The sequence below is a fragment of the Ambystoma mexicanum genome, chromosome 2q (assembly GCF_040938575.1).
Source record: "Ambystoma mexicanum isolate Mex_15411 chromosome 2q, UKY_AmexF1_1, whole genome shotgun sequence".
In the NCBI taxonomy this organism is placed as follows: Eukaryota; Metazoa; Chordata; class Amphibia; order Caudata; family Ambystomatidae; genus Ambystoma; species Ambystoma mexicanum.
In genome coordinates this window covers 518,937,061-518,963,434 of record NC_090924.1, presented here as the reverse complement: position 1 = coordinate 518,963,434, position 26,374 = coordinate 518,937,061, and the positions used below count along the sequence as shown (strand labels likewise).

The 26,374-nt window shown below is 45.5% G+C and overlaps 1 protein-coding gene across 1 annotated transcript in view; it reads right to left on the bottom strand.

The window, feature by feature from the left end:
* INTS1 (integrator complex subunit 1) overlaps positions 1-26,374 on the bottom strand; it is a 2,112,141-nt gene that overhangs the window by 1,657,288 nt on the left and 428,479 nt on the right. The window contains exon 9 of the mRNA XM_069647642.1: positions 12,121-12,266. Within this exon, the coding sequence (XP_069503743.1) occupies positions 12,121-12,266 (146 nt within the window). The remainder of the gene's footprint in view (positions 1-12,120; positions 12,267-26,374) is intronic.

Genomic DNA, 26,374 nt, shown 5'->3' with positions numbered 1-26,374 from the left:
ATGCTTATCGTTCACAAAGTCAAAAAGTTCACAAAGTCAAGATACAAAACCAATATTCTAATATATATATATATATATTCAGTGAAAAAACTTTGTTAAAGGGACGTTATGGTTCAAAGTAAAACCGAAAAACCCCTGAAATTCGGCAGTTATGGTAAGATAAGCAACCATAACTCGCGCCACCGTGCACTGCTAACACTAACACCCATGACATCAAAAGATGACATCACAAATGTCATTGATGACATCACATGTCTGGCTCTCCCTTTTTTCCCTTTACTGACATATCTAGGCCACATAGTTTTCTTCAGTAACAGTCATTAAGTAAACATTGAAAAGGTAGTATATTTGTAGACTTAAGGTCAAGTCACATCATATGAAACATATACATAGCAGAAGACACAGGCTTGAAAGAGAGCAATCCTTTCTGTGCATGAAGATAATCATTAGGGTTATCAGCACTTTCTCACATAGCTTTATTTTTATTACTCTACCTTCCCTGTATATGCTCATATTTGTATACATTATACTCTCCTTTCTTTTGGGTGCAGTCACATCATGTGATACACATACACATGGTAAGTAGCAGCTTTGAAACAGAGCAATAGTTTCTCTTCATAAAGACAATCAGTTAGGTTATGAACTCTTTCTGCTACTACTTCTGCTTGTTTACTTCACTGTCCCTGTATATAGTCATATGTGTATGTGTTGTTGTCTCTGTGTTTTGTCTGTAATAATTATGTATTAAGTGGGTTTTATTATCTACTTATTGCATGTTTCACAGTATGCAAAACTCTAATAAGAAAGCAGTTTTTTCACTATTCAACATGGCAAGATTATGAATATGGCACAGTCATCATGTATGATGCACACACTGCCTATGTTTCTGCATGAGTAGCTTAGTATACTGGATAGAACTTCATAATAGAATGCTATTTATATCAATGCATTGCTTAATGCACGAATTAGCTCATGATATTTATCCCAATGATCCTTGACAGTTTTTGGTCAGCATTATAAGAATTCCTTGCACAGAGTTTTTATGAAAAGTAAATGCACATGTGATGTCATCAGTGATGTCATCAATGACATTTGTGATGTCATCTTTGATGTCCTGGGTGTTAGTGTTAGCAGTGCACGGTGGCACGAGTTATGGTTGCTTATTTTACCATAACTGCTGAATTTCAGGGGTTTTTCGGTTTTACTTTGAACCATAACGTCCCTTTAACAACGTTTTTTCACTGAATTTCATAGGTTTTTAGTAGCGCAACTTAACCATAACGTCCCTTTAACAAAGTTTTTTTACTGAATTTCATAGGTTTTTAGTAGCGAAACTTAACCATAATATCCCTGACTTTAAATACATGTAACATAGAACATACTGAACCCCTAGTTAGTGATTTCGATGTACGCGGACTACCGCCATGTCCGCGCACATATCGAAAATCTGGGCGTGGTGAATGTAAATTTAAATAGTGTGCCCCATTTCCCCTTTGAGGTTGGCTCTGAAAAGAGCGTTTTTTTTTTGTTTCTTTTGCAGATGCTTAACAGACACCCGTTATTTTGTATTTTTCTTCTTTTTTACTTACTTTACTCCTAAAATCTTCACATAACCTTCTCCAAAGCAACCCTTACATTCCAAAACAGCATGGCATTTCCCATAAAAGATAAGCAAATGCCATCTTCTTTAAAATAAACAGCATTACTGGAATCAATATTCTCATTATTACAGAAGAACATACCAGCTCTAAGCATGAAGGCACACATGCCTCGGTTGATTACACACCTAACATAGTTTTGCTGAGGACAAAAAACTGAACTATTGTCCCATATTGCCCTAGGTAGTAATCCAGAAAAAATTACTTTGGCATTTGGAAGGATGTTCATTACTGCTTGAACCAAGAGCTCCAAATCTGCCAACAAAGTAGGGGCACTGACATAGCCCAAACGGAAAGCACCATAGTGCAAAACTAGCACATGGGGACTGTTGATCCTGCCCATATCTTCACAAACTTGTACAATTCCCTGTACATTGCAATGAGGCACAGTGCTCCACACGACCTCCACTCCTTTAACATCAGAATTCTTTGCAACATGCCTGCATTGAGCATACTGTTGTAAACCATACACAAACATATCTCCGAGCACCAACACCCTGACTTTCTCCACTTCTGCCATCCTCACTACACACAGTCTCTTTCAACACAAATCCACATCTGATTGGCTGATCCCTACAGTCTTCTTTCCAGGCTGGATTTGCTGTAAAAACCCCGGATGTAGCACGCCCTGTCGACGGACGGCCGCAGTGTCCGCGGACCGCCGCAGTGTCCGCGGACCGCATAACTCTTGGACAGCCCTTCTATCATTTCCACTTCAATCTCTGTGCCATTCCCTCATTGCATACAGCTAAGCAGTCACACAACACGGAGAACGTCCTCAGAACACCACCATTTTGTTTATTTTCGAACATTTCAGGACACCGCGAGTGTTGTTGTAACACATGCAACTTGCCAGCGAACAATACGGACAACGTCCTCAGAACACCCCCATTTTCTTTATGTACGAACATTTCAGGACACCGCAAGTGTTCTTCTGGCTCACTCTTTTTTCTTTTGCTGACATATCTAGGCCACATGGTTTTCTTCAGTAACAGTCAGAAACTAAAAATTGCATTTTATTTGTAGATGTATTCTACAAGTAGGTTCTTATAGTAATTCCCTTGGAGTCCAGTCACATCATATGAAACATATACATAGGGGAAGACACAAGCTTTAAAGACAGCATTATTTTCAAGCAAAATAAATGATGATTTCTCTGTTTCAAAGCTGCTATTTAGCCTATGTATATGTATATTGGTATGTGTTCTTGTCTCTTTCTGTTTTCTCTATAGTAATGCAATTATGTAATACATGGGTTTTATTAGCTACTTATTACATATTTCACAGTACACAAAAATCTATTAAGAAAACAATTATTTCATTATTCAACATATTAACATTACGAATATTATACCTTCATCTTGTATGCTGCACACAATGCTATGTTTCTGCATTAGTAGCTTAGTATACTAGACAGAACCCCATAATAGAATGCTATTTATATCAATGCATCGTTCAAAGCACTAATTAGGGTATGATATTTATTGCAATGATCCTTGACACTTTTTTCGCAACATTATAATAAGAATCCCTTGTACACATATTTCCTGAAAAGTACATACACATGTGATGTCATCAGTGATGTCATCAATGACATTTGTGATGTCATCTTTGATGTCCTGGGTGTTAGTCTTAGCAGTGCACAGTGTTGGCGCGAGTTATGGTTGCTTAGCTTACCATAACTTGGGAATTTCAGGGGATTTTCGGTTTTACTTGGAACCATAACGTCCCTTTAACAAAGTTTTTTTTATTAGCACGCAAACAATATACAAAGATTGAGTATAAAAAGCAATTTCTCATAGATGGCTGTACACAGAATGTTGTAAACTAAGAATTTATGGTCGTTTACAGTGAAGGTCAGCTGCTTCCATTTTTTGCTCGTGTGCCGGAGAGGCCCACGACTCGCACTATAAGGTTCTATTGTTTTTTGACCTTGACAGACAGGGATCGTGCTAAAAGACTTCTTTTGAAGGAGTGTTGCAAAAACGTAAGACACGATAAGAATGACATTTCTGAAATGAAACCACTTTTATATATTATATCACTATGAGAAAGATCGTTGGCACAGACGGAGTAGTAGTTTGGGACTGCACTATGCTTAGACAATGGAAAATGCCAATATAATGTAAGTAACCCTTTAGATTATTTTATACCAGAATATAATAACAATAGCGTGGCGTTAAAGCCCGGTTAAGTTGTACTTGTTCCTTCAATGTGGCATAGTGTTTTCTACCGCGCACTATCACCGCCTAATTGGTCCCCTGTCGCTTAGAGGGCTCTGAAAAAGGCAGAGGACAGAGGGTGGGTTAATGGGAATAAGTTAACATACTCTGTTGCACTATCCTCGCTAGCAAATAGTTTCACGCCCTAATAAATAAAATTAATATTTTAATGAAGATCGGCTGGTGAGATTAATTTATGTTTTTTAAAACAGGTATGTCCTCCCGTACTGTGAATGCCACGATTTTCAGACCCCGGCCGACAGATTTTTTAACTGCCAGGTGCAGCTACTTCTAAACAACTTCATGACCCTCACCATTTTATGGGACAATCGCCAGGACCAATAAGCCCTTACACGGTACTAGCGGCTAGAAGCAACATACCAACCATTATGGTGGTCTAATGCCTCGTTGTTGGAACAGCCTTCCGATTATCAGTGCCACCATAGTATTATATTATCATAAACCAAGACCCTGTGTACCGCAAAGGAACAGCACGTGACTCAAGATGAACTTTTGCGGATCGACAGCAAAGACAAATGCAAATCGCTGAATATTCTCTAAACATTGGATGTCAAATAAAAGTACTTTACGAAATGTACAATCTTGCTGTTTGCTTTTAAATCACAGTTTCATATTCCGAATTGTGGCACGCTGTGTTGTGAGATAATCTGTGTTGCTTTCCGGGTTCTGTGTAAAGTCACGTAGGAACCGCAAAGGAACAGCGCGTGACTCAAGATGAACTTTTGCGGATCGACAGCAAAGACAAATGCAAATCGCTGAATATTCTCTAAACATTTGATGTCAAATAAAAGTACTTTACGAAATGTACAATCTTGCTGTTTGCTTTTAAATCACAGTTTCATATTCCAAATTGTTGCACGCTGTGTTGTGAGATGATCTGTGTTGTTTTCCGGGTTCTGTGTAAAGTGGCGAAGGACTGGAGACGACTGGGCGCGTTTGGCTACGCACCCTGTACCGTCACGGAGAAAGACGGGGAATATGAATGCTTTGATAATGTCAGGCTTAGGGGCGGGAGATATGATTTAGTGTCGCAATAGCAGGTCAGCCAGGTCGATGGGGCAAGTGATAGGATTATCACATAATGTCGACGCACAGCAGCCTGATTTATCGTTTGTTTAGTGGACAAAAAGTCGGGTAAGGGCCATAGGAAATTGTATTGTCAACGAACATAAGGAGGGTTCTTAGAACACTTTCAACCTGACAACGAACAATACGAACAGCGTTCTCAGAACACCACCATTTTGTTTAATTGCAAACATTACCTCCACGTCCACTCTTCCTCGTCCCAGTACTTACTTCATGAGGCCCCTGCCTCCGACACAGGACCTTCTTCTATTTCTTTAAATTCCTATAACTCCTCCCCCACATCCACACCACTCAGTTTCATATTACCAAGCCGGAGCATGGTACCTTCCCCACAGGGATGGTGAGGAGGGTCGTCAGTACTGTGACGAGGAAGAGTAGGTAAGTAATCAGAGCATTTCAGGACACAGCGAGTGTTCTGAGAACACAGTCAACTTGCCAGAGTACAATACGGACAGCGTCCTTAGGACACCCCCATTTTGTTAATGTACGAACATTTAAGGATACCGTGAGTGTTCTTAGCTCAATTTTAGCTTGCTTGTGAACAAAACGGAAACATACTCCGTCCTCAGAACACCCCACCATTTAGTTTATATAGAACATTTCAGAACAGCCGTGTTGTCCGCAGACAAATCGAACACAACAAAAGCGTCTAGCATATAAAAAAAACAGAACATTGAACCTATCTCATACTCCCCCACCCTCCCCAATTACTCTTACACACCAACACACTCCACTAAATACAATTTTTAATCCAAGTTTCACCGCGCTGTCCGCGGTCGTCCGCGAATGCAAGATGGCGGGCGCCACAGAAAATCTGACGCGCTTCACGCACCATGCCGTCCAATAAGCGAACACGTCGGGTGTCCGCGGACATCGCGCATGCCGCTCGGCCAATCAGGGCACTGTCCGCGAAGCGAACAGGGAAGTCCGTCCGCAAAGCGAACAGAGATATCACTAATTTCTTTGCCTTACATTTTGGTCATTTTAAAAAAAAACTACTGGACGGATTTACACCAAATTTGCAAAAGCACGCTTTCGGGACCAAGCCCCCGCTCCTGCCGCAAATTTGGTGTAAATCCATCCAGCGGTTTGGGCTGTAAGCGTGCGCAAAGTTTTTTCCCATTATGTCTATGGGAAAGAATAAAAGTTTTGGGACCCCCCCTATAACTTTGCCCCCCTGGACCAAACCTCTCCAAACTTTGCAAAGAAACTCAGAGTGGGCCATATACTTTTTTTGCAAAGATTGGTGAGGATTCGTCCAGAGGGAGCGAAGTTATAAGCCACCCAGAAAATGCTCTTCCTATGGAAACACCAACTTAACCATAACTACATGGACGCTACTGCGTCCATGTAAAATATATATATATATATATATATATATATATATATATATATATATATATATATATATATATATATATATATATATATATATATATATAAAAAGAGAAGGAAAGAAGAAAGCGGAATATCGCTTCCTGGACGGCACTCTTCCTGAATCATTAAAAAATCATCCAGACACTTCAAAAAAGGATCTCCATCAAACGTCCTTTATTTGTAAAGCATGGTGGACAAGTTGCACAGGAGAGAACAAAAACAACTACGCGTTTCACCCGAAAGGGCTTCGTCTGGTTGTAAACATAAATAACAGGCTTCCCATTTAAACACTCGTGCATGCAAGAAAGAAGTCCTTCTTTACTTTCCCTTACGTTTCCTTCTCAGACCCAATGTATGTTTCTCTGAGTGACATCTTGGAATGGTAAAAAATATATACATATATGTCCTGCATCCAATGTGTTATTTCTAAAAATGTTACCAAAGTAGCCCATCAGATATTCAAGGTCGTAATATATTATCCCCATGTCTATAAAGTGCATTGTGCAGTATGACAATGTATGTTACCACACATTTCACAACGTTTGTACTGTTATAGGTCATGCATTCCGAAATTCTTCAAAATATGACCAAACATTCTTTTAAGAGTAAGCCATTTCTATTTAAGTTACCACAACATAAAATCTTCGATGTCATTTATCAAAAGTGCAAAGTGCCTTATAGCTGCCAATGTTTCCAATTTGTCAAGTCTCTAATATCTTGAATAAAGTGCTTAGTGCACGATAGCATCGATTAAACTGCTTTTTTTTGCAACACAATTATCTCTCAGTCTTACAGGGGGTAAAACATAGTTATTCCTCATCCTTGAGAATAGTACAATAGCCAACATAATGATTAATATTTCATCCCCTCTATTGTTGCTTCAATGCAGGATAAAGTGCAATATGTATAATAGCAGCAAATATTCTATATCATATCAATACCTAATGATACAAATAAAGTGCTAGGTGCCACATAGCAATCTTGCCATGGTTTACACTGGTTATAAAAATGGTGTTCCTATTTGGATAAAGTGCTTAGTGCATTTTCTATATAACTTAACTAGGATGTTTATGAATCCATTCTGCTTATTCACAGCAAATATTCTGTGTTATATGTATGGCCAAGGTTACAGATAAAGTACTTAATGCAACCTTACAATTTTGACAAGGTTTGTAAACATGGAATTCCTATTTAGGTAAGGTGCTTAGTGCATTTTTTTATAGAGGACAGGGGAGAGAGGAAACAATAAAGATGATGCATTCCCCAAGTGTCTAAAAAAGAGAGAAAGCCTATAACGGATTGAAAACATAACCATATTTCAACAAATATATCTGTGATAAATTTTAAAAAGCCTCCTACATGTTAAAAAATGTAAGGACTGTTGTATATAACAGTGTGTTAAAAGAAAGCATATGTCAAGGAACATCAGACCTGCAATGACCTCATATTCTGGGAAAAAGCATTCATATACTTATGTACAGGCATAAGACAGACAATACGAAAAACATCCCAAAATTCGAGGAACCACTTCTAATTTCCCACAAATGTGTAGAGTTCCTCGTCCTTGTTGTGACCATCTGGGTATTTTGTTTGATAATCAACAATATATTTACTTTCAGCTTGTCTCAATCTCAGTTCTCGATTACCCCCTCTCGGATTTGGTAAGATTTTATCCATGCCATAATATTTAAACGAGGAGACATCACCATTGTGGTTTTCTTCAAAATGCTTGGCTAGGGGGTAGGTTGGATCTTTGTTTTTAATCGCACGAAGATGTTGCAGGATCCGTAGTTTTACTTCTAATTTCGTACTGCCTATGTACCATAAATTGCATCCACATGTTATCACATAAACCACATAAGTTGTCACACAGGTAATATGTTTTTTGATAGTCACTTCCTTCTTAGTTCGAGGATGTATGTAGTTCTTCAAGGATGCCCCATATTTACAGGCCTTGCATTTGGTACATTTATAAAAAAAACCCTGATGATTGCTTAGTAGCCATTGGTTTGATCTCTGTATCGGGGTCGAGAAAAGACTTGGTGATAATTCTGATTGGAGGGATTTTGCTTTCCTAAAGGTCGCACTAGCATTCTTCTGAATATGGCCTGCAATGTCTGGATCATTCTGTAATAACGCCCATCGTTTGGCCAGAATTTTTTGAATGTCTTTGGCCCCATTATTGTAAGTTGTGATGAAGCGTATATTCTCAGGTTTTGTTTCCAGTGACTTCAATTCATTTTTCTCCTTATTTCTTCTAAAAATCTCAGCTCGTGTGTTTCATGCATTGGTTAAATGCACTATTATTAGTCGATTTCTTGTAACCTCTTGCCATAAAATTCTTTGCTGTGATTTTGGCATTTTTTTCAAAGGTTTCGTTTTCGCTACAGTTGCTTTTCATTCTTAAGAATTCGCCATAGGGTATACTATTTTTTAGGCATTTCGGATGTGCACTCTTGGCATGAAGCAGTGAATTGGTGCTTGTTGGTTTCCTATAAGTTTCAGTCATCAGTACTTCATTCTTTGCTGAGATCTTGATATCCAAAAATATTAACTCTGAAAGATCATGTTGTTCGGTAAATTTCAAATTGGTATCCCGTGTATTTAGGATGTCAAAGAAAACCATCCATTCTTGTTCACTACCATCCCATAGTATAAATAAATCATCAATATAACGGCGCCAAAGAATCACTTTGTTGGTGTGTATTGATAATGTTTATATATATCTCAATCAAAAAGTGTTTGCTGCTTGTGTGTTTGTTTTTTCTTCATACAATTCCACACCAATCTGTACTGAATTTTGCAAAGTTAACTATTAGAACCCTCCGGATTTTAGCCCCTGCACATACAAGACGGTTACCTGGAAGTAGAGAAATATCAAGGTGGTCGTAGAAGGACATGATAGAGCGCACTGGAGGCATATGGATGCGTGAAGCAAAACTGTTAGGTCCCTATTGGTACCTATTGGACCCTGAAAACCACATTTCAAAGCCCTAGGGTGCACCGTTTCTGAGATATTTGCACAGCAATACACGAAACATCAATGTGCTCATAGAAGAACTCGACAAAATAAATTTTAAGCGTCTTGACGCCAGAAACAAAACTCAAAAGTCCCTATGGGACCCGGAAACCCATGCTTCAAGGTGCTAGTGTTAGAAAGAATTCTCATTCTATGGCTAATTTCCCTTACCTAGTGAGACCCTCAGCAGCTTTGCTGGATTTCTGGAGTTTATTTTTTTCCACTTGGTAAGAGTGTGAGCTTTTCCTCACTCTTACCTGTGTTTTGCCATGTGTATTTCATCTGTTTTTGTGATTGTGGACTCTAGAGTACACCACTTCAGTAGCCCCCTTATTTTGTGTGTTAAACAGCACCTTCAGTGCAGTGACACATGGTCGTCTTTTAGACTTCCCACCGACTCCATTTCTGGGGCGGACTACTGTGTTGCCATTAACTTTACATAGTCATTTAACCACAGATCCAGTACACCCCATCTTACATGGAGTATTGGAAAGGGTTAATCCTTAGCCCTTTTTATCTCCTGGAGCACTGTTTTGCTCTTTTAACCTTAAGACTTGGCTGGTGGCAGTGGTATCTACCCTAACTTTAATACAGCGATTATACTATATAAACGTGGTATTGCTTTAGGCTATTATATTAGCCTCGAACATAAACCCGCTTGACCAAATACTCTTTCTTTTGGCTCCGGTCAGGTTTATTCACCATTTCTTTTTGTTAAAGTCCTTCTTGTGTTTTACTTTGCGCGGCAACCAGGTTTGCCTTCTTTGTTCACTGTCTTTTGGCGGGCTTCGCCAAGAAGCCCTCCTCTGGGCGCCTGGGTGTCTAGGTGGGCTGGATGTGAGATGGAGTGGTGTAGTCACCCCCGGCACAGGGTATCCTAGGAAACCCAAGTCGCACTTTGCCATGATTGGCTGAGGTGGTTGTCAGGGCCGGACAACCCCCCTGCTGCGTGATTGGCAGCCAGGCTGTGTGAATGGGGGATTTTCGCATAAAAGGCAGGACTGTTGGGCTGGAAGTCGGAGTCGCCATTGGAACTACAAGGAACTGAAGAGAAGCGTAGTAGAAGATGGCTGCTGCAACTACCCCGTCCCGGTGAAGCCCTGCTGCAGTCCTGAGCTATCTATCCTTCGACGACCAGAGAAGATCCAGTCAGGAGTCTTCTTCCCTTGAGCCTGGTGGGGTCAACCAGCTCATCTTCCACAGCCAGAGGATCCTCTTCGTGGTCGAAATCGCTGCACACAGCTGTAGTGGTCCGGATAACCATCTGAAGAGCCTCTCCTGTTTTAAAAGGAACGCACCTTTTTATTCACCGTCGCTGCTGCTGGCCTCATCCCTGAGTAGGGCAGGCCCCTCCAGATATCCTCCTTCTTGTCTCCACGACCGAAGCTCCAGGAAACTACCAGGAAAAACTGCCGTGGCGCCAGCTTCTTCACTGAATAAGGTACTGTGTCCAGCTTCGAGGAACTAGGGTGAATCCCTTTTCTCCTCATCCAAGGCTTGCCCTTGTCTTCCCTCCTTCTTATAACTTTTGCTTCCTCTGTTGACAATATCCAAGTACTTCTGGCAACGTTGAATCTTGAACTGACTGTGTGATCCTCGACAACAGGAACCAGTTCCACTTGACACTGGCTCCGGCCTATTGACTTTTGTTTTCCTGTCAACAAGTGTTTTCTGATTCTGTCTGCCTTGACAAAAGTATTGCCTATGATTTATGCCCCCAACTCTCTTTGGTTAACTTAGGTGCTAAGTGTGTTTTTGCCCTGGTAATATTTCTTTCCGCGGATACGCGTATCTTTCGTAAGACAGAACTGTCATTACTGTCAAAAAGTGATTGCATATGTATTCCCGGTAACGTCTTTTGTTTCACAACACTGGTCCATTAAAACATAGGGTACTTACCTTGAGTTGTTCAGTGCCAAGTGAACTGGTTGTGTGTAGTGTATTTTCGTGTGGTTTTAATTTAATAGAAGTGAAGTGTTTTACCAACAGATGGCTTAGAAATAAATGTACTTTTACTTTTCAACCAAAAACCTTGAGTCAGTGTTTGCTTGAGTCACAATAATTGTGGCCCTTTGTGTAATCTCTACTACTGCTCATTTGCTTTGGAGATAAGGCTGGCTGCTCCGCTACTGCTACCACTTTAACATAGTAGTACAGGCTTGTACCAAAGGTGAACTTGTATTACCACTTGTAGTCATAATTGTGTGTAGTGGTCCCTAAGGGCACTGCATAGGATTCTGCCTAACAGCTAGGACGCACCGTTTCAGCAATATCTGCACCGCAACGCACTGCACCACTCCAGGGTGAGGCGACAGGAGGGGAGAGCACACAGAAGATCCCATTATGCTGCAGCATGCCAACTATCACCGCCCATTCTCAGTGCAGTCAACTCCAAAGTGCAAAGCACATCAAACGATAAGCGACTCGCAACGGGGACCTATGCGACCATTCATTTTCAACAAGTGAGGAGAGGGTTATGTCGGTCTACAGTACCCGTGAAGAGTACGGGCACTTTTTGCAAGCTATAAATAAAAAGGAGAAGCATCTTTTTTATCACTTTCAGGTGCACAAACACACACATCACAGCATGGTGTAGAAGGGAAAATCCCTCATGTTGGATTGTATTGCATTCTGAAACCAATTCATGAATATAAATGAATCAATGTTAGTAACACAGAGAGTTTGCCTAAATCAGCACCACAGCCTTTTGAGACATTTTCTAAGCCGACAAGCTCACCTGACACAAAGCATATAGTGGTTGAGGAGCACTTTTGGCTTCAGTCTAATTTTGATAAGGTTGGAAATCACTTCCATGTCTTCTGTGCTGTGCGTGTTGCAGTTCATACAAACAGACATCAGTAGGTCTTGAGCAGGTCTTGTAAGCTGCAAATGAAAATAGGTAATTTAGCCACAGGAAACAAGACGTCTGGACTTAATAAATCAGAAAAACCCATCATTCAGATTTGAAATAGCAAACAAACCATGCAAACGCAGGAATTCGGAAGGGACCCAAGCCATTATTTTCTCCTCACAAACATGCCCAAAAAAAGATGATGCGCATGGTCTATGAATAAGATCCATATGTGTTTTACATTAAAGTCCTTAATGTGGGTACCTTAAGTGACTCGCATTAGATCAGTTCAGCAAAACATCAACAAAGTCCAAACACATAAAAATACAGCAAATTATTATCTGTGAGCGATGGGCATAACAAGACGTGGATCGGTATATCACTGTCCTTTACGCCCCTATAGGTGTCTTAACCCTTCCTACACCATTCATGCAAAAAGGTTAAAAAGATATAGGGTTTAAATGTAAGAACCGTTTAGATTTGGCATGAAAGCTCATTGGCTAAAGCTCGCTCTTCACTACCGACTCTGAAGCTGTACCTTTTCTGATTCGTTAATTTTCTCACAATGCATTTAAATTTGGATCACCTGTGGTTATTTGGTTTATTCTCATATATTTCTTGCATCCTAACGACTATTCATTTTAAATTGGTAAACTACAGTTCCCTGCTATCGAACCTGCTGGGTTCTTTGTTGGTGGAGGGCAGGATGCATTTGCTATCGTACTGCGCACGTCAGAATTATTCATACACTTTGGGGATTTTAAAATCAGAATATCTCAGGTTTGGCTTAACAGATTTTCAACATACCTGTAGCATTCCCTGTTCTGGGTAAGTGCTATGTGTATGTCAAAAGACCGAAGATAAACTGGGAGAAATGCAGTCGTAAATGTGTTTTGTTTTAATAAAACGTCCAAATTGCCTTTTCAAATCTTTGTCAATTTCTTTTGCAAGAAGTGCCTGTTGGGGGATGCCATTCAGTGTAACTCTGTATTCCTGCTTCCCGCATACTCTTGTGGGTCCTTCACTGACCAGGGCACGGGAGGGTCAGATGGTCCCCAGCACCCTAGCTATTGTGTCTGTGGGCCATCCCAAAAGGGTCTTTACTGATTTAGTGCTTCATCCTATATAAAACTTGCCCATTGACTTTGCCATAGCCGGTTATAGTGAATGACTCTGCTGTAGTGATCCAAAAGTATGTGCCTGCTTAAGAATATTTGTGGTCTCTTGTTGTTCTAATAACCTTTTCCTTTTGCCAACTTATAACAGTATTCTAAATGCCAACAGTAAAATATTAATGTCCCCAGCAACCTAGCTAGTGAAGTCACCTGAGGGTGTAGGTTGGGTCTGTGGGCCATCCCAAAAGGATCTTTACTGATTTACAAACTAAGAGTGTAGAGTATTGAAGTGTATTTGTGTGTTACCATTATATTGCTCCCTTCTGTAGAGGCTTATTCTAACTGACAGGTAAATAAATTAATAATTGTTTATTCAAGAAACCTTGAGTCTAAGTGTTTACTTGAATACTTGTCGCTGTGAATCTCTGTGCAACTCCCCTACAGCGCACATTGACCTCTCTTGAGATAGGCCTGGCTGCTCAACATGCTACCAAAACAGTGTAGTACAAGCTTATACCAAAGGTTGGGTTTCCTATACCTGTAGTCAGAGTTGTTTGTAGTGTTCCCAGAGGGTACTGCATACAAACTTTGCCTATCAGTCACGTCTCGAGAAGCTGGATTCGCATTGCTGCAAATTGAAGATGAAGGGGAAGGCGCAACAGCTCCAGAGACAGGTCGTATATCCCAGCTATCAAAACCATGCGAATGGTTGGTTGTGCAGCGTCGTGGGAGGAATCGGAAACAGCAGCAAAAGAAGGACTGGAAGGCCCACCTAAGAGGCCCAACTCCAAACGAAACTGCTTAAGGAAAATAAGTGCAAGCATAGAAAGCAATAGACGTTCAGACACAGTCTTAATATCATCTGAATAAGGAGGAGGAGGAGATGCTGTAGTTTATTTTAGAATTATCTGTCAAGGTACAGATGGGGGTACTAGGATATCCCGCACGTTGCCTTGGGAAAGTAGTGGGTACATGGCCGGGGCTGGATACTCCAGATTTTGTTAGGAACTGTGGCTCACACCAGGAGACCATGGATGGGGTTTGTTTTCAACCAGTTGTGGTTAGGGGGGTGTAACGGGTGGGGCAGGACTGGATGGGCGAGGGGCTTGGGGACGGCCTGCTTGGTGTTTTTGGATAATATATGAGAACATGTTGGCACACGTGGTGTATGAGACATTTACAACTCTGGCACTCAAGTGGGGCTTGAACATGCCGGTGAAGCGAAGGAAGCTTGATGCTCTTTTGGGGTGTCACCAACCGGATTTGGTGGCGCTCCAAGAGACGCATATGACATGCATTACTTACAATCATCAGAAATGCTTTTACGGTATCTGCTTAGATTGACATGCAGTGCATATAGTCCGACATCCAGTGGTCACCGTAGAGTATTGCATCTTGTCTTTCGAGTATCGAAAGGTGACGTCGACATGGGCATATCTGTAACACTATCCCTAATGTGACGTGTAGTGTAGTGTACCCAAAATCCCTCACGTGTCGAGGTCCCTCCGATTGTATTTTTTCTGCCGTGAGGGAGCCTATGACTAACGTGAGTGAGTACAGAAAAGAGATAAAGTAGTAAGACGTCCATGTTCCTTCCATCCGAGCAGGGAGGAAGGGTGGGCGCATGTGAATCTAAGCAGATACAATCATCAGAAATGCTTTTATGGAAAGTAATGCATGTCTTCTGATGCTTGTTAATCTGCTTAGAATCACATGCTGTGCATAGACTAGCGAGCAGTACTAGTTGGAGGTGGGATGTGAGAAGGAACAGTAGAGAAAAGATCTCCTAGCACTGCTTGTCCCACCTGAGAATCAGACCTAGAGTGAGTGTCTAGGCAATAGTGTTTTGTAAAGGTGTATAACAGAACTCCAGGTTGCCGCTTTGCAAATGGACTCTAGGGGAACATTTGCAATGAATGCTATGGAAGCCCCAGTGCCTCGAGTAGAATGTGCTCTAGGCTTGAAGGGCAGTTCTCTCTTAGCAAGAGCGTAACAGAGTGTGATGCATTTGACAATCCATCTAGAGATAGTAGATTTGGAGACAGCATCTCCCCCTCTACCTGCTGCCACTGAAACGAAAAACTGATTGGTCTTTCTTAGTGGTCTAGTTCTTTCCATGTAAAACATGACTGCCCTGCGTACATCCTGTGTGCAGGCTTCTTTCTCCCATGTTTGAGGGGTTCTGAAAGAACTTTGGGAGTTCACATGGAACTTTGAAATTAATTTAGGCGCAAACCTAGGGTGAGTGTGCAGCACTACCTTATCTTTATGAACTGTTACAAATGGGTCTAGGACTGAGAGTGCTTGTAGTTCACGACTCTTCTAATGGAAGCAATGGCTATTAAAAAGAGTTTTGTAAGGGAGATTTTTAAGACTTGATTTATGCATGGGCTCGAAAGGAGACTCCATAAGTCTTGTTAACACCACGTTTAGGTCCCATCCGGGAGCTGGGTAAGAAATGGGAGAGTGAATTCTCTTTACTCCCTCCATGAACGCCTTAATAACTGGTATCTTCCACCACGACACCTTTTGTTGTGATGTAGTGTAGGCTGAAAGAGTAGCTAAGTGAACTTTAAGCAAGTTAAAGACTAGGCCTCAGTCAAGTAAATGAGTCGGGTACAAAACGATATGAATGGGAGAGCAGTCAATGGGATTGATGCTCTTAGAGTTGCACCACATAACAAAACGTTTCCATTTGCTAGAATAGCAATATTGTGTGTTAGGTTTTCTAGCCTCCCTGAGTATGTCCATACACCTTTTAGGGAGCTGTAGGTGCCCGAAACTCTATGACGACAGGAGCCAGGCCGCCAAGTTCAATGTTTGTGGGCATGGGTGAAGTGTCTCCCCTTTGTCTTGCAACATGTTGTACGGGCAAGGGAGTTTCATTGGAGGAGATAGGGACATCTTCATCAGATGAGCGAACCGGGTGTGCTGGCCCACATGGAGGCCACCAGTATCATTGGGACTGGTTCCTGGTGCACTATCTTGTTGAGTAGGGGAGTCGGGGGGAAACGCGTAAACAAATTTCCCTGACCATGTGATCCAGAGTCCGTTCCCCTTGAAACGGTTTTGGGGGTACCTGGAGGCGTAATCTTGGCATTGGGCGTTCTCCAGAGTTGCAAACAAGTCAATCGCTGGGAAGCCCCATTCCATGAAAACGTTGGAGACGATTACTTTGTGGAATCGCCATTTGTACTCCATGGGTAGTGGGAAATCTCTGCTGAGTATGTCTGCCAGAAGATTGAGTTCCCCTGGAACATGTTGTGACAGCAGGAACATGGTGTGTTTGAGAGCCCACTTCCAAATGTTCTGACACAGTTTGGACAGCCCTAGAGAGTGAGTGCCTCCCTGTTTGTTCAGATAATACATGGCCGAGGTGCTGTCTGTGAGGATCAGGACCGTCTTTCCTTGCAATTGTGTCTGAAAGGTCTTTAGCGCTTTGAAAACTGCTAACAGCTCCAACAGGTTTATGTGCTACGTCTGACGACCAAACTCTGTGCGCTGTCTGTTCAAGCAGGTGAGCTCCCCACCCTGTAAGAGATGCGTCTGTAGTCAGAGTGGCTTCTACTGCGGGGGTGGTGAAGGACTTCCCTTTTAGGAGGTTTTCCCTCAAACACCACCGCAGCGAGAGAACTAGGGCCGGCGAGAACCACTAAATCGTCCCATTGTCCGCTGGCCTGACTCCACTGGCTGTTGAGCCACTCTTGCATTGGACGCATGCGCAAGCGCGCCGAGGAACCAAATAAATGCATGACGCCATCATTCCCAACAGTCGCATAGCTTTGCGTACCATCACCTCTCGACTGGCTACATATTGAAGGATTTGAAACAGCATGTTTTGAACCCTCTTGTTGGAGGGGAAGACAAGGCCGTCCTATTTCAAATTAGAGCCCCTAGGAATTGTTTGACCTGCCTGGGGTCTAAGCTGGATTTCTTCTTGTTGATGGAGAATCCCAGGCTGAATAAAAGGTCTATAGTGTTTTGGGTATTTGACAGACATGTTTCGTAGGAGTCCCCTGTTATGAGCCAGTCGTCGAGGTAAGGCTAAACCGGGATGGATTGCCTGCACAGGTGTGCTGCTGCCACTGCTAGTACCTTTGTAAATACCCTTGGTGGAGAGGCTATGCCGAAGGGTAGTACCTTGAATTGATAATGTTTGTTTTGTATCATGAATCTGAAGTATTTTCTGTGCACCGGCAACATTGAAATATGAAAGTATGCATCTTTCATGTCCAGTGTTGCCATATAAAACTCCCTGCGAGAGCAGGGTAATTACTTCCTGCAGAGTGACCATGTGGAAGCTTTGTGGCTTTACAAATGTGTTCGCTGGGAGCAGATCAACTACAGGGCGCGTGGTGAAATCCTTTTTGGGTACACGGAAGTACAATGAATAAATACCTTTGTTTACCTGTGAAAGAGTTATGACTTCTATGGCTCCCTTTCTTGTAGTGTTTTGACTTCCGGAAGAAGGATAAGCAGATGGTCTGGCGTCAGTCGTCTTTACTTTACTTTATGCTTGTTACACGCCGAAAGCCTGCAGGCATCAGGGCGCGGCGGAGCGCAAAGAGAAACCACTTACAGTTTTTAACTTACAGTAATTTGCTGGGAGTAGGACTACACAGGGTGAAAGAACCAGGCTACACTAATTATTGGAAAAGTCTGGTTTTCAGGGCTTTTCTGAAAGTGGAATAGTTTTCTTGTTGTCTTAAATTAGCAGGGAGCTCATTCCAATATTTGGATGCCTTGGCAGGGAAAAATTTGCCCCTTCTCGTTACCCGTTTGGCTTATGGGATATTTAGAAGGCCTGTATCTGCTGATCTTAAACCTCTATGGGGGGCATACCAGGAGAAGTGCTTTTTAAAGTAGGCTGGTGCCTTTCCGAAGAGGCATCTGTGGACAATCGTCAGTGCTTTAAACCTGACTCTGTCCTCTATTCTGAGCCAGTGTAGTTCCCTCCTACTATCTGATATATGGTCCCTTTGTTTTTTCTTTTAATGATGCGAACTGCATCGTTTTGCATGACTTGGCATTTAGCTAGCTCCTTTTTTGAGGCTCCCAGTATCAAGGCATTTCCGTAGTCCAGGCTTGATAACAGGATCGCTCTGGCTACAGAGGCTGCATTGGTCTCATTGATATATGGTCTTATAGCTCTTAGGTGGCGCAGGTAGTACAAGTTGTTTTTATATAGGTAGCTGACCTGTGCCCCTGATCCCAGTGAGGCTTCAACCATCATACCCAAGGTTTTTTACCTTGGGTACCACTGGTATGACAGCATCTTTGATAAGAAATGTCTTATATTGGGGCTCCAGCTTAGACCTGGCTTGGTTTGATCCGAAAATCATTAATTCCGTCTTAGAGTTGTTTAGGCACATCCAATGCCTCTGCATCCAGTTGTCAATGATATTGTATACTTTCTCGATCTTGACGCTGTCCGCTGCATGGTCTCCTGTTAATCCAAAAATTAGCTGTGTATCATCAGCATAATTGGTGAAAATCACGCCAATGTTTTCTAACAGCGAGCAGAGTCTTGCGCGTGGAGGTCTGAACTTTGGGGACCAGCAGAACTCTATACAGTACCCATGGGCAACGGTCTTCAGTACCCACTGGTCTGTAGTTATCCCCTCCCATGCCTGAAGGAACGATGTTAGCCGGCCCCCGACCGGGGAGGCATGGGAGAGGACTCGTATCTTCGGATCATTTTGAACCTGAGGCCGGGGAGCCTCTGGGAGAAGAGTTCAGGCCCCTTCCTTTCCCACGACGCTGACCTCTTTGGGGATCTCTGAGGTCTCTAGAAAGTCAAATTTTCGACTGCTGCTCCTCAGAAGTACTCTGCCTTTCCTCTCCTTCCCCCAGAAGCTCATGGTATCCCAAGCTCTGGTTCTCTCAGCTTGGACTATTGTAACAGCCTCTGTCTAAATCTACCTGCCTCTACTCCCCGCAACTAATCCAGAACAGGACTGCGAGACTTGTCCTTGGGCCTCAAGCCCTGTGATCGTATCTCTCCAGCTTTGAAATCTCTCAATTGGCTCCCAGTGGATGCAAGGATTAAATTCAAAACCCTCTGCATTGTCCACAAGGCTTTCTGGAGCCTGGATCCAAAATACCTTCAGCTATCCCTCCGCAAATACTTCCCCTCTCGAGCTCTTCGCAACTCTAACTCCAACTCCCTCAGGGTCAGTCGTTTTTCAAAGAAACGAGCTGGGGGTAGATCTCTGTCTTCGGCTGGGGCCTCCCTCTGGAACAGCCTCCCTGCTACTCTAAAACTTGAGGAGAACCATCTCCGGTTCCAGAAGCACCTCAAGACCTTTCTCTTTTCTTCTGCCTTCGCTCCCCCTCTCTCCTGCTGATCTGTTCTCTCTTGGCACTGTGCACCTGGCCACCCTCTGTCCTTCGGGCCCAGGTACCTGCTCGCCCTGCCACCCTCCCGCACTGCCTCCGGGCCACCCCTTGCACTGGGGTCTGTATCTGTACCCATACACCCCCCCCTTTTTTTCCTGCACTTATCAGACCTACCCTGTCTACTGCCTTAAACCTAGCACTTGCAAATTGAAGGCCGGACTACCACTGCTTGTTGCCTCTATTTTTTTTTTTTAAAATGTATTTTATTTTATAACCACACAGTGCAACAGAACATAAATAGAACACATCAAGCCACAACAAAGGCCAAACAACAGATATGAAAAAGAAAAGAAAGAAAAAACAGAACAGAATTAACTTAACAATCCCCTCCCCTCCCCCCTATGAGCCTGTAGGGTGTCCACCATCATTGTCCGTTCCGTGTGGTGGGGTTCCGTCGCTCTCAGATCCAGCCGAGGTCGACCCCGTACTAAACAGTTCAGCCAATAGCACCTTCCATGCCGGGAGGGAGCTCACCTCTTCCTCCCCTCCCACCCTGCTGGCCTCCCACCATGCTGTCGTCTCGGCAGCAGCCCATTTCTGGAGGTCACGCCACCATACCTCCACCCGTGGCCTCTGGCAATTCTTCCATCCCATGGCTATTCTGCGTTTGGCAAGTGTATAAGCCAAATCTTTAAGCTTCTCCACGTGCCGAAGCTTGCGCGCCCTGGGGTACCCCCCAAGCAAACAGGCCCAGGCCGAATCTATCTTAAGTACAATGCCCCTCCCTGCCAGCTTCTGCGCCACTTCACTCCAGTAGGTTGCAATCACAGGGCAGGCCCAGAACATGTGAATCATATCAGCGTTCTCTGTGTTACACTTGGGACACGCCTGGCGCCCAGCGTCTCGAAATCTGGAAATTCTCAGGGGGGTCATGTATGCCCTATGCGTGATATATAGTTGTATCTGTTTAAACCTGGCATTCCTCGATACTTTTTTGTGGTACCCCAGGGCACGCTCCCACTGCCCATCCGCCATCGGGGCCCCCATCTCTGTTTCCCATTCCAACCTCAGGTACCCCAAATCCTTCCCAACCTTTGCCATCAGCATCTCGTACAGCCTGGAGACCTCGTGCCCGCCCTCGGATGCGTCATACATAATCTCCAGCGTCGCATCCGGCTCGTCAGCCAATACGGTCTCGGGCCAAGTGCTCCGGACCTCCCTGACCACTCTGTGGAACGTCATGTATTGCCCCGCATGCAGCCCCGCCCCCGCCTCCAGATCTGCGAACTCCGCCAAGGCCCCATCCTGCCAAATGTCCCCCAAAGTGACCAGCCCCACTGCCTCCCAGTATGTTCGCAGGATGGCCCTAAGCTGTCCGTCTTCCCCCGCCAAGGCCACCAGCGGCAGCTGCGGCATGCACGGCAGGGGATCCCCCATCATCCGGCAGGCTCTTCGCCACATGTTCCTGCCCAACGCTAGCATCTTAGGACGCCCCCTCATCCATGTGCTGGATACCCAAATAATCTCTCGCAGGTAGAAGGGGGAGCAGTCCTTTCCCAACAGTCTATGTTCCGGGGTTTCGTCGTCCGAAAGCCACTTGGCCACGTACTGCAGCTGCGCTGCCACGTAGTAGGCCTCAAAGTTCGGCAGCCTCACGCCGCCTTTCTCATAAGCTTTCTGCAATTTCCACAATGCGACCCTGTTACGCGTGCCCTGCCATAAGAAATCTCTACATGCCCCATGTAGTCTAGCAAAAAACCCCTTGGGTATCATGTGTGGAATGTTATTGAAATAATGCAGCAGCCTAGGTAGCACGACCATCTTAAGCATAGCACCCCGGCCCATCATCGCTAAGGGTAGTTTCTCCCAAAACCTCATGCACTTCTCGATCCTCCCCACTGCCAATTCAGTATTGTGCCTGTGTTCCTCCCCGGTCGTGTGATATACGTCTATGCCAAGGTACCGAAAGGTGCTTGTCGCCCATGGGATTCGCAATACTGGCAACCTCTCAGCCGGTATCCCCACATAGCCGCCCAGCGGGAACAGGGTGGATTTCCGAGGGTTGACCGCTATACCAGAAAGCCAAGCAAACCTCTCCATCACCTCCAAGACATATTGCAGGTTCTCTTCAGGGTATTGGAGGTACAACAGCATATCGTCGGCATACAGGGATATCAGATGGCTCTCCCCCCCCACCTCTATGCCCACCGGGTCATACTGTTGCCGGAGGTAAATTGCCAAGGGCTCAAGGGCCAGGATGTACAACATTGGGGACCAAGGACATCCCTGCCTGGTGCCTCTACCTAACTGCCACCTATCCGACACTACTGCCCCCGTACGAACTCTGGCTAGAGGCGCGCTATATAATAATTCAGCCCACCTCCTGTACCCTGGCCCCATTCCGAAGTGATCCAGTGCCGCCAACAGCCACGGCCAACGAACAGAGTCGAACGCCTTGACCGCATCCAGCGCCACTATCGCCATTTCGCCGTCTTTGCTACATCCCCATTCGACCACTCTGTGTAGGCGTCTATGGTTGTGGGTAATGTTCCTGTCCGGGACATAGCCCGTCTGGTCAGGGTGAATCAGCTTGCCTATCACTCTCCTCATTCTAGCCGCCAAGACAGCTGTTAGGATCTTGCTGTCCTGGTTCAGCATTGACAAGGGTCGATAGGAGCCGCAACCGTGTCCCGGTGTATTGTGCTTGGGGAGTGGCACTATGACCGCTTCCCTGAGTGATTCTGGTAGCTGTCCCAGCTCAAACGCCTCATTAAACATGTCCAGCATGGGTGGGAGTACCTCCTCCCCATACGCCTTATAAAACTCGCTGGGGAACCCGTCCGCCCCCGGGGCCTTGCAAGTGGGCAGCTGTCGCACTATTTCTCTGAGCTCTTCCAGAGTGATCGGAGCATCCATCTCCTCTCGCTCTTCATCGCTGATTCTGGGCAGGCCTACATCCCCGAGTACTTCATCTATCTCCTCTCGGCTCCCCCCTTCACGATCTTCATACAATGTTTGGTAGTATTCTGCGAATGCCCCATTTACCCCTTCTTGCGTATCGATCTCCGCACCCCCTTCAGTGATGACCGATCGGATCGGAGCCCTAGGGGTTTCGCTCTTATATAGCCAAGCGAGGAGCCTGCCTGTCTTGTCCCCACTCGCATGCAACCTCTCAATGTACTTCGTATAATTCAGGTTACAAAGTCTGTCCCAATGCCCAGTGCACCGCTGCTGCAGCTCAGTAACTACTTCCACATCGGTCCCACCCTTCTCCAATTCTTTTTCCAGCTCGATCTCGGCCTCTCGCAGGTCGGTCAGGATTCCGCCCATTAATCCCTTGGACTTCGCGATAGCAACTCCCCTCATCACCACCTTAAAAGCCTCCCACAAAGTACCAGCCGATTTGACACTCCCTGTGTTCGACTCAAAGTACGCGACTATCTCCTCCCTCATGTCCTCCTTGAATACCGGATCCCGTAGCGCTTCCGCCCGAAGGCGCCATGTTGGAATCCGTGCACGTGGGGGGCGCAGCCGCCAATGCATGATTAGGGGCGAGTGGTCCGAGAGGACCCTCGCCCTGTAGTCAATCTGTTCACACTCCGTAAGAATGTCTGGAGTGGCAAAAAAGTAGTCGAGCCTCGTGTGCAGTTGGTGCGGAGCCGAATAGTGCGAATACTGCCTCCCACCCGGGTGTCTCGCTCTCCACACGTCTACCAGGCCTAGATCCGCTAGCAGCGACTGCAACACCTTGGCCGCTGGGCTGGGCCTAACCATTTTGTCATCCGACCTGTCCTCCCTGGGGTTAAGCACACAATTAAAGTCTCCACCCCAGATTACTGTGCTCCCCATCCCTTCACCGAGTCTCGCGCACAGTGTCTTGAAGTAAGTCGCTGTGTCCTGGTTGGGCGCATAAGTGTTTATAATACAGACAACTCTACCTTCCACAATCCCCCGAACCATGGCCAGCCGCCCGTCCGACTCCACAACCTCCCCCAAGAGCTTGAACGGGACATGTGGTGCAACCCAAACCAGCACACCCCTGGCATACGCAGAGAATGTGGATCCAACCACTGTCCCCCTCCATTTTCTCCGCACCATTTCAAGTTTATCCCGTGTCAAATGCGTCTCCTGTAACAAGGCCACGTCTATCCTCTGCCTCTTCAAATACAACATGACCTTATTACGCTTCAGGTAGCTATTCAACCCTCTAACATTCCATGTCAATACCTTAAGGTCTCCCATGATTTATCCGTAGCTCCCACTTCCCCCTCTGGTCTGATCGCCTCCCCCCAGTCCCGACTACATCCCTTCTCAGTTTCTTCCCCAGGCTCACATAACAACTAACACCCCCCACCCCCCTAACCCAACCAACCGCCCAGCTCCATCCCTGGATCTCAGGCATCCCCGTGTTCGGTTCTCTACGGAAGCCCCCGTAGAGAACCCGACAGGGTGTCACACCCCACACAGTGACTAACCTAACAACACACTGGGGTACGAATAAAACGGCCCTCGGATGCCCCCTACACATTTATATCCGCGCTCGCGGACCATGTTCGCAACAGTTAAAAAATGCATCCCCATCACAAAGTGGCAAAGACTATATTCCAGTCCAAATGTTCAAAGTCCGCCAGGCCCACTGTTTCACTTAACTCTCCCTGCTCCGTCCGCCATCTGCTCATCAGGCTCCTGAGGGCAGTTCTGCGCATCGAGCCATTCCATGGCCTCCTCAGGGGTGTCGAAAAACAGCGTCTTAGCCTTGAAGAAGACCTTAAGTTTGGCTGGGTAGAGTAACATATACTTGAAACCGGCCGTCCGCAGGCGCCTTTTGACCGCCCCAAAGTTCATCCGACTGCGCTGCACTTGTAGAGTGTAGTCGGGGTAAGCAGAGATGGTTGCCTCCCCTCGCCGTATGGTGCCCCCTTTACGAAAATGTTCCAGAATCTTCTCCCGGTCTTTGTAGTTGAGGATCTTGGCGATCACGGGCCTGGGCGGATTACCCGGCGGTGGCCTTCTGATCAGGGCCCTGTGTGCCCTCTCCACTGCAAATCCCTGCGTTAGGGCACCTCCGGTGATCTCCTGCAGCAGCAAAGTCTCAATAAAATCTGTGGGATTCTGGCCCTCAGCTCCCTCCGGTAGGCCCACAATCCGGATGTTGTTTCTGCGGGCCCGACCTTCTGCCTCTTCAGCCCTGCTTTCCAGGTTGCCTACCCTCTGCACCAGGGCATGGATCTCTCGTTTGTGCGCGGTGCATTCCGCCACAGTCGGGCCCATCTCCTTCTCCAGGGTCTCTGTGCGCTCGGCCAGGGTTCGCACATCTTGCCTCAGGAGGTTCACGTCTTCCTGTACCGCCCCGACCTGAAGTTCCATCACAGTTTTCAGTTCGGCCACCGCAAGTTGGAGTTTGGTCTCCCATGTCGCCTTCAGATCTGCGATCGCCGCCAGGACCTCCTGGTTCGTTCCTCCTGCGGCCATCTCCTTGGGCTGGGCCTTTTCTTTGCTCCTGGTCCCCTCGGTGCCAGGCGATGTCTTGGCAAATTCGTCGAGCGCGGGCTGTTTATTCTTCGCCCTCAGGAGCTTGCTCGTCATATCTTCGATCAGGAGCGTCCCTTCGATCTCGCTTAGGCCCCAGGCCTGGGGGCACTATGTCCCCCCGTCGCCACACAGTTTCGGCTACCTCCAGTCAAGCTTGCTTTCGCTGGATCGCGCTGAACGTGAACTGAGGGAATCGCCTCCAGAATCCGGTCCCCGATCCTTTGTCCCAACATCAAGCGACGGCAGCCATTTTGTCTGCCGGCGAAGCTCCGACCCAAAAACTTCACGCGGCTCCTGAGTACACAAGCGCTGCACAATCCCGTATGAGAATGCATCCACATGTGCAGCCGAGCTTCGCATTTACAGTCATCACCGTCTATGCCACATCGTAGCGGCCGTTGCGCGGATTCAGCCGGATAATGTTCGGATCAGCGGGAGCTCCCGTTCAGGCACGTCCTTTCACATGGCGTCCAAGCCACGCCCCCTGCTTGTTGCCTCTATTATTTATTTATTGTTATTTATCTGTTTCTCCTCTGCTCCGCACTTTCCACTCCTCCCCCTGCTCCCCTCCCTTGCCTTGTCGTGCTCTGAAACACTTGTGTATGAGCACAATAGAAATAAAATATCATATCATATCATGCGGGGTGGTGTATCCGCTGGTTCCTTGTGGAGAGGACAAATTATTCCCAGAGGTGTACTGGTTTTGAGGGAAGCGTTGGCCACGAAAAGGGCGTCTGGACCCAGTTCCTCGCCTTGTAGAGGGCTTTTGTGTGACTTGATCTAGCGTCTTCAGGGTGTCGTGCTCCTTCTTTGCAGTCTCGAGAGCTTTGTCGACTTATCTCCCAAATAGGCTGGATTCTTCCAACCGTTTATTAATAAGTGACGCTTGAGTTTCTGGCTTGAACCCAGAGTTTCTTAGCCACGCGTGTCTCTTTAGGAGGGTGCCCTGAGCCAAAGATCGACCCACTGTCTCCGCGGAATCCAAAGTGTTCTTGAGTATAATTTGGTTTATTTGTTTGTCCTCAGTTACCGTGGACAGAAGACGAGTCTGTAGCGGTTCAGGAACCTCCTGCAGGCCTTCCTGTAACATGGCCCATTGAGCATCCGCATAGCTGGCTAACAAAGTTTTATGGTTAGCGATGCATGTAGAAATA